Here is a 13594-nt window from a genome sequence, read left to right as displayed (position 1 = left end):
GATAGGTATCAATGAGCAAGCAGGAGGATTAGTACACCAACAAAGACACCCTCTTTTCATACTGGTGGGCACCAAACTGTTTTCAAGAGAGGACCTGGCTGTGGTCAGGTGTAGTCACTAGTAGGAGCCCACCATACTCAGGGGCTGGAAGGAGGGCAGCTCAACCTCACTCTGTCTTCTTTATTCTGATAGCATTTCAAATTTAATTTTCTGTTAAACAAAGTCTGCTTGAATCCCAGGCATGTTAATTATGACAATGGTCTTCTAATCAGATAGGCAAGCAATAGACTGCAAAAAGTCACTGATGAGAATCCAAGAAGCATTAGGAAAAGAAAATGGGAGCATTTTCCTTCTCACAGCAAAGAACTGCAGGAGAGTGAAGGGAGAAATGTGCTCAGGTCTGTGTCCCTTGCTTGCATGACCTGCAGAGTAGAGGGAAGTCCCATCACCCTGCCCTCCACCAGGTGCCCAAGCAAAAAGTAAATGTTCTGAAACAACTCCTCAGTGACAAATCGAATCCTATAGGCAGAGGAACTGCAAACAAGGTCAGTGACTTAATAGCTGGAACAGAAGTAATCAGTACAGAATTTAACCACATAAACAAGAACCATAAGCTCTCTTGCTACCAGGTATAAATTCAGCTGGAGCCAAATGAACAAAAACAGTGTTTTTCTCACTGTTCTAACTTGCCTCTTGAAATGCTCTTCAATTGCAAGATTAACAAAGTGCAAAACAGCAAACCAGGAAAAAACAAATAAACTAGTATATGGCAGGAAAAAGAAAGACAGATGTTAAAATAAACATAGATGAAGGGAAAATAAAGCAAGTCTAGTTTACCGGAGTCCACCATAAAGTCATGTTATTGTCTACCCACTAGTGGACTGAGTGAGTGTCTAACCTTTTCTAGAGAGAGTTTCCATAAAGCTTTAGTGATCAATGTGTCATGAGTTTATATTGCTCAAAAGCTTCCTTTTAATAAAAAAAGTTAAAGAGTTGGTGATGATGGTTCGCACCTGTAATCCTAGCTACTCAGGAGGTTGAGATCTGAGGAATGCAGTTCAAAGCCAGTTGGGGCAAGAAAGTTCATGAGACTCCTATCTCTAATAAACTACTCAGAAAATGCTACAAGTGGCACCATAGCTCAAGTAGTAGAGTATCCAATTTGTAGGGTTGTTCTTTTTTTATTCTTTTCAGAAATCTCCATAACATTTTCCATTGATTGTACGAATTTACATTATTACCAACAGTGTATTAGAACTTCTTTTCCCACTCATCTTTGACAGCACTTGCTATTGTTTGTATTCTTGATGTTGGCTATTCTGGCTGGAGTGATATGCATTCTCTGTATTGTTTTTATTTGCTGTATCCTTTATAGCTTAGGATCTAGAGCATTTCTTCATGTATTTATGAACCAATTGCCCATTTATTAATTACGATGTGAATTTTTGGAGGTTAAGGTTTGAGCTTTTTAAAATCTCCTTTGTATATTTTGGTAATGAGACCCTCATAAAAATTTCATTAACAAAGATCATCTAAAAAGTTGCTCTAACACTAATCTGAGATGTAAACATAACATTGTAACACCACATGCAAACAAGAAAATGTTAAGAAGGTTCATCAGGACGAGGTGGTGGATCCGAAGACTCCAGCCCATCCGCATCGCCCTCACTGCCAGGACCCCGAAGCCAAGGGCCCAGGAGGCCCCTCCAGGAAGATCCGAATGCAGGGAGAGCCCACGGGACAGGCCAGAGAGCAGGGGGATCGCCCGAGCCTGGCAGACGACGCGCCAGGCCCTCCTGTGGGGATCAGGAGAACCTTCGCTCTCCAGGGAAGCTGTTCTCGTCCCCAGCAGCGAGTTCTTCCTGAAGAGGACAGAGGGGCTTGTGCGCCTCCTACGAGCACCTCATGTCACGGCTGTGACATGCCCAGCTCGCAAAGCTCCGCCATGGCTGGCGAGAGCCGCCTCCCCATCTGCTCAGATTCGCAGGAGCCAGGGAAGGAGGTGGAGGCTGACAAGCCCACAGCTAGTCCCCCAGCAAGCCATGCTCCCCCAAAGACACCTGCGCGGACAGCCGCCAAGAGGAAAACATCCCTGACATCGGATCTTCCCCTGCCACTGCCACTGCCCCGGCCTGTACCCTGGGGTCGAGGTGAGCTCCCCCCACCCGCGAAACTTCCTTGTATTGAAATGCAGAGAGACCGGGGCATTAGTGAGAGCCATCTGTCTCCTAAGAGAAAAAACTGTAAGGCAAAAGCCTCGGAGGGTAGACCAGAGGCAGTGACACATGGCAGGGCCACCGTGTCTGCCTCTTCTGTTTGCCCACCTGATGCGGGGACCGGTGTCCCCCGCTACCTGCCTACTTGCACTGCAGACATTACAGCTCTTCCCAGCACTGGGAATGCCACTGGGGCCCACAGCCTGAGAGCAGACTCATCAAATCCTAAAGAGGGACTGACCCCTAAAATCCCCCTTGGCTGTTTGTCTGCCCCTACTGACTCTGCTCCTCATAGCACCCCTGCTGCTAATTTGGGGGTTCTAAAGAATGTAGGCCATCCTCTTGGATCAAAGTCTCCAACACCTTCTATTTTGTCTTCCCCAAACCTCCTCCCCCTGGACTTTCGTCCCAAAACGTATGCCATGTTTGACCATTGACACCCCCAGTTTTTGTTATGCTTGCCTCTAGGGCATCTTCTCCTGTGGCTCTGCAGCTGACTACACATGATGACCCTGTTGGCATGGCTACAACACTGCCTTCTCAGGCAGTCATTTTTACATCACCTCCAGTTTCCAGCACCAACCCCTATCCATCTCCCCAAGGCCCCTGTAGCCTGCAGCAGGGACACCTTCTGAATGGGCCAGTACCTACCAGCCCACCTATACCCCACCCTATCAGTTCCCCCAGGTCCCTTACATCTTGTGCCAGGGGCATGTTCTGAATGGGCCAGTCCCCAAGGACCTTCCCTCTACCCCAACCTTATCCTTTTTCTCCAGTCCCCTGTAGCCTGGACCAGGGGCAGCTCATGATGGGGCAAGTTTCCACTAATCTACCTCAACCTACGGTCCCCTATCCTTTCCTAGTTTTTAATCAATCCTTTGTGCCTCAGAGCTGTCCTTGGTCCACCAATGTCATCCCAGCACAGTGTGTTTATTCCCATGTGTGCAGTTCCTTCTGTCCTTTCCAACATGGCCTCAGTCACTGTCCCCATTTCTGCATGCAATGCCTCCTCACCAGCTAAACAACCCTCGGATGATGATGATGCTATGGGTACAATACCACCTTCACAGGTATCAACTTTTCATTCTCTTGTCTCAGTGAAGAACCAGCCTGCATTGAACCAGATGCCTCCTGCTTCTAATAATCTGCTACATAGTGGCATAATTTCTGCCATGTGAGGACCTGCCAATTCAAGCTCACAGTCCCAGATTATGCAGAGACCAAACCACAATATTGGAGATCTTTCCAATACAAGAGCCATCCTTCACTCCACACTAGGTGTCTCTAATGGACAATGTAACAATAGTTGTTCGTGGAGTGTCCCAGTACTCATAACACCACCAGTTGATGGCCTAACTGCTCCTCCAGTGCTACTACTCAGAAATGCAATCCAGCCACATGGCCATCACATCGTTGTCCTCTTCAATGAACCCCACAATCCTCTTCTACAAAGCATCCTTCCAGCACTTATCTGGACTAGCTTGATATCAAGGTTTCCCTGGCTACCAGGGAGGGATGGATGTTGTAGGGTCAGCAGAAACTGACACCATCCAAAACTACATAGGAGAAAAACCTGAAAATATCCAATAAAGCCACGAGGCTTGATGTCCAGCTTGGTAGGCCAGAAATAATCATCTAGGAAATTAAGATATTTGCTGTAGGCGAGGGCTGAATCCAGGAAGAAATCATTTCCAATAAACACTTTGCTAATGAAGATGTTGCCCTGATTAAACACCATGTCATGTTTGCTTTCACAATACTGCAGTGTGAACACTGACAGGCTTGATGAGATCAAAAAAAGAGTCCATGGAACAATTTTTTTGTCTATTTTGGCCCAGGTGTCACAAATTACTGATGAAAATAAAAAAAGAATTTTAACTTCTCTAGGCTTCACTATGTTATGGATGAAACAAGAAAAGTTACTTTTGCTAGTAACTATGAGAATGAAATGAGATATTACACAAAAGGATCTCTCATGTAACATATGACTTACATGGCAGCTCTTGCGTCGTTAAAAATCATTAAAAAAAGAGGTCGATATTCGTATTGTGAAGATATAAGCATTTGATCCATTACCAATTTTTACTATATCTAGATTTTCACTTTTGTAAATATTATTGCAAGTAACCTCACAGAAGCATTTGTTATTAAATATTTAAGTTAAAATCCTAGAAGTAGAATTATTGTATCAAATAAATATTTGCAATTTAAAAAATATTTACCTTTAAATTTCTACCTCAATAGGGAGAATTAATTTGAATTTTGACATGGACTAGTTTATTTCTGTTTCTTTATCTTTTTTATTCCACAATTAGGAATATTTTCTCTAGGTGACTTGAAAACTGAAAATCAAATTTAAATATATTGTTTCCATTGTGTCATTTTATAACTGGTAACTTTTCTTTTACACGTTTGCTTTCTATTTTTGTGTTGACATACATACAATCTGTTCCACCACACAAAATTGTATTTTCAGGTTGCTTTCTAGGTATAATTTTATAATAATGGCATTTGTTTTGCTGTTGTTATTATAAATAATATATATTTATATATTAAATATATTAAATATATTAAATATAATATATATTTATATATTTATTTCACCTTTAAAATTTGTCTGCATTTGATGTTAAAGAGATTTTAAAGTTTGAAGTTGTCAATAATGAGTCTTTTTCTTTGTAGTATTATCCAATAATTTTAGGCTTAAAAGGTATACTAGGTTTAGATGTAAATGAGTGCCTGAATATTAATGCCTTTCATATTAAACACTTTAATTCATTTTTATTTAGATGAAGTATAGTGGAAACAAGAAGTAATTTAATTTTACTCAATGGGATTTTTTTCTCTGTGACATGGTATATTTAAAAAATTTGTTAAGTGGCATTTTAATGTTATTATTCTCCACATTCTCAATATTCTATCATTCTATCAATATTCTATGTAGTTTTCCCAAATACATATTCACAAGAAAATGCATTTTCATTTCTGTAGGGCAAGTTCATCTCAGTTTCTGATTCTTTATTTAATCTTGTCAGATATATTTTCTTCTTATACTTAAAACTATGTTTAGTCAAACCTAGACAAAGTTAGGAAGATAAAAAATAAATATATAAATACAGATACTATAAGTTATCTTCAGGTCCAATGTATACATAGTTGAAATATTGCTTCTGCCTGAAGACACAATACAAAAGAGGCAGGATGTAATGCTAATGTATAATTGTCTCACGATGTGACACAAATCTAGTACTTTTAAAGCTTCACAAAAGCTTATGCTGCTAGTAGTCTATGGAATGAATTACCCTGATATTGCACTACAACGCTGTATTTCTGCAACCGTTAGTGGAGTAGTTGTGTAGGGTGTGACACATGGTCCCAGTGTGTGCATATGCAGTAGAACATGACTTGGGGGCTCTTGGGCTCCTACAATTACCCTTCCTCAGTACCATTGCCTTTCTTTTCTGCAGGTTTTCTCACTACCCACAGACACTTCACTCACTCTCACATAACTGCTTGTATGTGGAAGCTTTATTTCATCATTCAGGGAATTCTGAGCCTCTTCCCACTTGGATAAGATTTTTCTTTAGCTTCTGAAGCTACCATTCTGATAATTAACTACCTTTTCTATTCATAAATGCTGAGGCAATATGTAGATATGCAAGAAATTTGCTAGGAAATTAAATTAATCTTTGTGATGAGCCTGGGGAAACAAAGTTAAATAAAACAATGTTCATATAAACAGATAAATCTCATAATCTTAGTAGGATATAGACAATATGAAGAGAACTAAATTTAATTTATGAATAAATTACTATTTATGCTGGAGTAATAGAAATTGATTGAAAAATGTCAAATAGATGCCATATTTAACCTTTCTTAAAAGAAAGAGCTTAGAAAGCAGATCAGTCAAGAACCCCATCTCTAATGGAAAAGAATTTCAAGTAAAGCACAAAACCACTAGGGTGATGATAAATTTCAGAAAGGACCAAGAACAGGAGCAGAGTCAGAATCCTCAGGGGCTACTAATGCAGAAAGTGATAGAAAATTATCTTCCCTGTTATATGTTTTTCTTTTTTGCAATTTAACAATTTTTTTTATTGATTGAAGGGAAAAGACATTTTTAAAAAGTTGCTTCAGGAAGACCTGAAATGGGTCTTCCCAAAGACTGGGATTCACTATCTGCAAAGATAGTATGAGGAGAGAGGGGCATCAGTTGCTCATGTTAGCTACTCAGGAGGCTGAAATCTGATGATCAATATTCAAAGCCAGTTTGGGCAGGAAACTCCTCGAGACTCATCTCCAAGTAACCACCAAAAAGCCAGAACTTAAGCTGAGGTTCAAGTGTTAGAACAATTACCTTGGAGAAAAAGCTAAGGGATAGTCCTCAGGCCCAGAGTTCAAGAAGAAGAAATTACAAAATAAAATTTAGCACAGAATGAGACATGAGTGGTGAGTTCATAGATCAACGTTTTTTATGTTACCTTTGGTACAGTTCCTCATTTTATATGATTACTACATCACAACTGATTTTTAATCAAACTCAAAATGGCTTAGGCAAAAGTAGGGAATGGTTAGGCTATATAATTAGAAAGTTCAGCATCCATCTTCCTGTAGGAATGGACAGGCTCCCAGATGACAGGCCAGCTCTTCCACCAGCCTTGTCTGTTCCTCCTTGCTTCGTGTCCTCATTTTAGCTCAGTCTTCACACATCCTCTTGCTTTGTGATCCTGGAAGGCTGCAAAAGTGTGGGAGCTGGGGGAGGGAAGGGATAGTGGGACAACAACAAGGAAGGGAAGGAGTAACAATGATGGACAAGTTATGTACTCACTGCCTTACTCATGTAACTGTAACCCCTCTGTATAACATCTTAACCTTAAATAAATCTTAACCAGGACTTCTTCTTTTTTGGATCCCATCACTTTGAGAAATATTAGCAACTCCCTCCCCTTTTCTCTCTCCCAGTCACTCCAGCTCAGTGTTTCTCAAGCTTGTCTTACTATCATTTGTGTCTAGAGATGCTCATCGCATTTCTTCCTACTTACCTTTTGCCCATGAAATTAGGAAAGCCATTGTATCAGGTGAGGTTGAGTCTTCCAGCTGCAGTCTGGAGGACAGAGGCCATGTCACACACACACCCTGTAAGAACCCAGTTTCTGTGGAGGTGGCTGGATGCCACACTGCTGACAGCCATCCTCCTTTATGGGACCAGCAACAGGTACATGAATGAAAAGAGAGGCTAGCTTAGGCAAAGATGCCAAAGAGTAGAAGAGATAGAGACTAGCAGAAAACAAAATATTCCTTTCCAAAGCTTTAGATATTGAAGATGTTCCCTGAAATGAGGGACAGAAGATCTCTGCTTCCCTCATTTTGGGAATGAGTGGTTGGATCCTTGTTATTTCTTCACACAGACACCCACAAAAGACCTAGGACAGAAAGTACTGACCCCACAACAACCCATTACACAGATCCAGAAGTCACTGAATCAATGGATCCTGGAAAGGAACCCAAGCAAGCATAGAGAGAAAAAATGAAATAAAATGTATCACTTTCACCAATAAATATACATTTACACATTTGTGAAGGCGTAAGTTGCAAGCCCTGTGTGCTCATCCTCAGGGAAAGCAGAGCCGTGAGTTGCTTGTAGCCAGCCCATCTGGCTGACCCAGGAGAACCTCTCACTGCACATGTGTTCTCTGCAGAGTGACTCCTTCACAGTGGCAGCAGCACCCTTCACCCCAGCCTTCTGAGCAAGGGAATCATGCTACATCAGGATGTGTTTACAACCTGCCTCATGCCTCTGAACCTCTGTGATCTGTGAGTCAGGAGAGTCTAGCAGGCAGTCCTGTCACAGAATGGAGTAGCAGTGAAAGGGCACAGATCCTGACACCAAACCCATGGGGACAGAGATGCTTCGTGTAGCATGAAGGAAATAAAGCAGAGTGGGAGATAGTCTTATGTCAACACCAGGGAAGACCCAGAAGCACTCCCTTCATCTCCCACTCTGTACAATAAAGCACCCAAGGTGGGCTTGGAGGGTGTGGTCCCCAAAGGCAATCTCTTGGGAATCTTCACAAGACCCTCTAAGCTAATGCTGAGCTAATTCCTTCCATTTCTTTCTTTGTTTTTAAAGTATTTTTTATTCTAAAGACAATGTACAGAGGGGTTACAGTTACATGAGTAAGGTAATCAGTACATTTCCTATGGAGCATTGTTTCCCCCTCCTTTGTTTTTCCCCTACCATCCCTTCCCTCCCCACCTCCCCAACCCCTCCATCCCCTCCCCTCCCGACAAATTGTAAAGTTTGTTTTCAACATAGTGTCTTGTACATCTTATTGTTACAATGGGTCAACCTGTATCCTTGTTTCAGCATTTTGTTATTTCCCTTTCCCTCCCCAAATTAGAAAAATGTATACACAGGATGCAGGGCACCGGAATCAAATACAGTGATAACAGGGGTTATACCATGGGGGAAGAACAAAAAAAGAAACAAAAAAAATCACAGGTCTCATGGTTTCCCTTATTTGCAATAACTAGTATATGTATAGGATAATCTTACCAGAGAAGCAGAAAAGGTCAAAAGCTATGTACATATGACTATGTAAGATGACGCTAAGCAAAATTCCTTCCATTTCAAACTCTGGAAAACCTTCCTGGCACTTGCTGCGGAGAAGCCTGCTTCCCCCAGACACTGGGAATCCAGTGTCAGAATTAAGAGACACACAGTTGGTCACCCCTTGAGGGACAACATAAAGAAAGAAACTTCAGAGCCAGAGAAGCTGCAGACCTCTCATCCTGGGGAGCCTCCAAGGCTCTCTTAGAGAAACATGAACAGGGAAAAGGGCAAGAGGTGAAGAGGCAGAGTCCTGTTCCTCCTCCCGCACTACTGCTACACCCATGTAGCCCAGAGCACGCTGAGAGGAAATCTCATCCTCTACAACTAGAAAAGCAGATTCATTTTTTCTCTTTTCCTGTTAACTCATGTTTTCTCCTGTCTTTCCAGATAGTTTCTTCTTCCTCCTTTTTTCTCTGTGCTATCACTCTTGTGTATTGCTCCTCTGCATTTTCTGATATCTACCCTTGCAAAATCTGAATTCTGCATATATACATGTGGGAATTAGGACCCTGCTATGATCACATCCCACCCCAGGCACAGGCAGGAACTTCCTGAATAGAAATCCAGACACAGTTAAAAAAGAGTTTACAGAATGGGAGAAAAATCTTTGCCAGATAAATATAATGACCAGAAATACATAAGGAGCTTAGGAACAAAACCCATTGGATGCTAGTGGCTCATACCTAAAAATTCTAGCTACTCAGAAAGGTGAGATCTGGTTCAAATCCAGCCTGGACAAGAAAAATCTCCAAGATTGTGACTTTCAATGAACTACTAAAAAGGCAGAAATAGAAGTGTTTGTTTCTCCAGTGAATAAGAGTTAGCCTTCAGCAACAGTGTTCCAGGACACATCCAGACCCTGAGTTCAAGCATCAAAACTAGCACCAAAATAAACAACAACAAAAAACCCAACCCCCTAAAACAACAAAACAAAACACTACACAAAAAATGCATTCATCAGGAAGTGGCGCTGTGGCTCAAGTGGTAGAGTGCTAGCTTTGAGCTGAAGAGCTGAGGGATAGCACCCAGGCCCAGAGTTCAAGCCCCACAACCAACCCAAAAAAAAAATGCATTCATCAATCTAGGACTCCCTGTTGCTCATTTAATATTGCAAATCATAGTCTAGGGTCTTTGACAATGCATGGACAGATAGGTACAAGCATGCTCATAATATATTTATACATGACAATAAAGAAATGCTTATATTAAATAACTCATCTGTTTTCAATTTATCTACATATATATTTGTATATCAAGAATATGTTGAGCCGGGCGCCGGTGGCTCACGCCTGTAATCCTAGCTACTCAGGAGGCTGAGATCTGAGGATCGCGGTTCAAAGCCAGCCCGGGCAGGAAAGACTGTGAGACTCCTATCTCCAATTAACCACCAGAAAACCGGAAGTGGCGCTGTAGCTCAAGTGGTAGAGTGCTCGCCTTGAGCTGAAGAGCTGAGGGACAGCACCCAGGCCCAGAGTTCAAGCCCCACGACCGACAAAAAAAAAAAAAAAAAGAATATGTTGAATTAGTTGCTGACTTTTTTATCTTCACAACAAGATGAATACCAAGTTAAAAGTTTACAATGTTTATTTTATTAAAAATGTTACTAGCCAGATGCTGGTGACTCATGCCTATAATCCTAGCTATTCAGGACTGAGATTTGAGGATTGTGGTTCAAAGCCAGCACAGGCAAGAAAGTCTGAGAGACTCTTATCTCCAGTTAAACACCAGAAAACCAGAAGTGGCACGGTGGCTCATAGTGGTATAGTGCTAGCCTTGAGCAAAAGAGCTCAGGGACAATGCCCAAACTCTGAGTTCAAGACCAACAACTCACACACACACACACACACACACACACACACACACACACACACACACACAACAAAAAGAAAAAAAGAACAATGAAATTGTTTAAGGTAGTGAGAAAAGGAGGTGCAGGGAAAGTGAAAGAGAATGTGAGATTGATTGGAATACACTGTGAACATGTATGGGTGCAACAATGGAATGCCCTTCCATATAACTAATGGGAGCTAATAATAAAACTAAAATGTTTAAGATATTGGCTTCCAGCTGACATTACAAGCATGGCCTGTGGCTCATGCCTGGAATCACTTTTAATGTGCTCTGTGTAAGTAACATACTGAAGAGCTAAAGTAACTCCATTTTGAGATTAACCCCACCATCTTGTGCTGGGCTGCCCTCAGAGTAACCCCAAGAGAGAGAAAAAACAATTCTCGGTGGCCATCAACCCTGCACACCCTTAAGAAACAGAACAATTGTACAAGTGTTTCAGGAACAGAACATAATGACTGTCAAATGTGGACCAATAGTTCAGAAAAAGGGAAGTGTGGTTAGGGTGGACTCAAACCTCGGCACATGGGCCAATAAAAAATGACTATGCAGTCTTTATGAATGTTAACCAATCATGTGGCTGCTTGTGTGGAAATCCCCTAAACTTGTTTGTTAAATGCTATAAAAGCTGTGCTGATTTTGTGCTCGGGGCCTCTTAGCGTCACCGGTTACTGAATGCGCGGAGGACCAAGCTGGAGCTTGCAAATAAACGACTTTTTGCTGTTTGCATTGGTCTTCTGTTTGCATTGGTCATGATCTCTGGTGGTCTTTCAGGGGTCCCGAGTCCGTACAACAATACCTATGTTTAACAATTTGAAAAATATTCTGGAAGGAGGAAATGCAGACTGGTCATGGTTAATGAAATAATGGAAATAGTTCTTTTTATATTGTGCAAATAATGTTATTTATAACATAGTCAAGTTCTCCTTGGTCCCCTCTGCTTTTCTTGTTATTTTTGTTTTTTATTTCATTCTTTTCCTTAGTAAATTAGAGGGTTTGTTTTACATGTCCTTTCATGGGCTCTGCCCATTTATAACTACATCCATCTGATTGGTTCTTTTACTATTGATATTTTAAAGACAATGATTGTGCTGACCTATTGCTCTATCATTCATTCATTACTTCATATATGTACTCATATCATACTCATCATCTATTCCTAACACCTGGTGCCAACTGTTAAGTTATTTTCAGCCTGTATTTCAATGTTTGCTTTAGACACAGATACGAGTCATATACAGTGAAATTATATATATATTAATTATTTTGCTATCTAAACTGAGAAAAGGAGAAAATAAGGGAGGGGGTGATATTGTTCAAAATGAAATGTATATACTACCTGACTTAAGTAACTGTAACCCCTCTATAAATCACCCTTATAATAAAAACTAAAACCAACCAACAAACAAATGAACAAACAAGTAAATAAAGGAACGGTACCTTGGCTAAATACGGTAGCATTCATTACATTGCAGTCTTGTTGCCTCTGAAATCCAAACATTATTCCACTGTCCTTCATCTAACAATGTTAAAAGGAAAAAAACAGGAAATGTTGGCGATTTGGGTAACTAAATGTTATGGAATTTTGTATGAATTTTCTTTTCTTTAGGTAACCAAAATTATGTTACTCTAGTCCAATCTTGTCCTCCGAATTCAGAGTTTTTAATACACCTAATCAGCTATTTCTTAATTCAGGGATATTTTAACCTATTATTTCATTTTTTTCTTTTCCATCTATGCTGGTATACCATTATTTGCAAAAAAATTGCCCTGGTCATATTCTTTAAGTCTCATGCAATATTTTCCTATCTTATAATCTATCTCTGTTTTCCCCTTCTAATTGTTCAGAGGGTCAATGAATTTTTTCCTCTTCAGCTCTCCTTCTGAATTATTATCTCAGAAATCATGTTTTTTTATGTTAGTTTTACACATTTTCTACTTAATATTGTGTGTGTGTGTGTGTGTGTGTGTGTGTGTGCTGGTCTAGAGGCTTGAACTCAAGGCCTGGGATCTGTCCCTGAGCTTTTTTGCTGAGGTTAGCACTCTACCACTTGTGCCTCAGCTTCACTTATAACGTGTTTGGTATTTAATTAGAGATAAGAGTAACAGGGACTTTCCTACTCAGCCTGGCTTTGAACTGCAATCTTCAGATCTGAGACTCTTGAGTAGCTACAATTATAAAATATGTCAGTGGAATGAACAACTGGCACCCAGCAGTAATGCAAGATCCTCTTGCATTCTAGTCTTCCTGTGCTTTATTGAAAGAAAGAACTTTGTCTGCCTCTCTGGCTTCTCTATGCTTACAGGGAGAATTAACACAATCATTTGGAGTTATTATTAATTGTTCCCACACCCAGGACCACAAGTTTTCATGGGGAGAGATCTTTCTAGTCTGTTCCATTCTGATTCTCCTAGAAGTTCCCTGTGCTGGTGCAAAGAGATATGCTATAGCTATTAAAATATAATCTTGCTAAGTACCAGCAAGCTACTCAGGAGGATGAGATCTGAGGATCATGGTTCAAAGCCAGCCAGCAGGGGCAGGAAATTCTGGGAGACACTTCTCTCCAATAAGCCACTAGAAAACCAGAAGTGGTGTTGTGGCTCAAGTGGTAGAGCATTTGCCTTGAGCTGAAGAGTTGAGGGACAACACCCAGGCCCGGAGTTCAAGCCCCACAACCACCACCACCACCAACAAATCCCTGGGAGAGTGTAAGTGAAGGGGTGATATTGTCCAAAAAGAAAGCTACCAGCACAACTATGTTTACTGTAGCATTATTTACCATAGCTAAGATATGGAACCAACCCAGATGCCCCTCAGTGGATGAATGGATCAAGAAAATGTGGTATATATATACAATGGAATTCTCTGCCTCCATCAGAAAGAATGACATTGCCCCATTTGTTAGTAAATGGAAAG

General features: G+C 40.9%; 1 protein-coding gene across 1 annotated transcript in view; it reads left to right on the top strand.

Moving 5' to 3' along the window:
• The first annotated feature begins 3184 nt into the window (after positions 1–3184).
• The window catches only part of LOC105999793 (spermatogenesis-associated protein 31E1-like), a 34766-nt gene continuing 24356 nt past the window's right edge, over positions 3185–13594 (top strand). Inside the window, exon 1 of the mRNA XM_013034918.1 lies at positions 3185–3286. Coding sequence (XP_012890372.1) covers positions 3185–3286 — 102 coding nt within the window. The remainder of the gene's footprint in view (positions 3287–13594) is intronic.

Source organism: Dipodomys ordii, unplaced genomic scaffold (genome assembly GCF_000151885.1).
Source record: "Dipodomys ordii isolate 6190 unplaced genomic scaffold, Dord_2.0 Scaffold201, whole genome shotgun sequence".
Classification (NCBI taxonomy): Eukaryota; Metazoa; Chordata; class Mammalia; order Rodentia; family Heteromyidae; genus Dipodomys; species Dipodomys ordii.
This window is presented reverse-complemented; position numbering and strand designations above follow the sequence as displayed.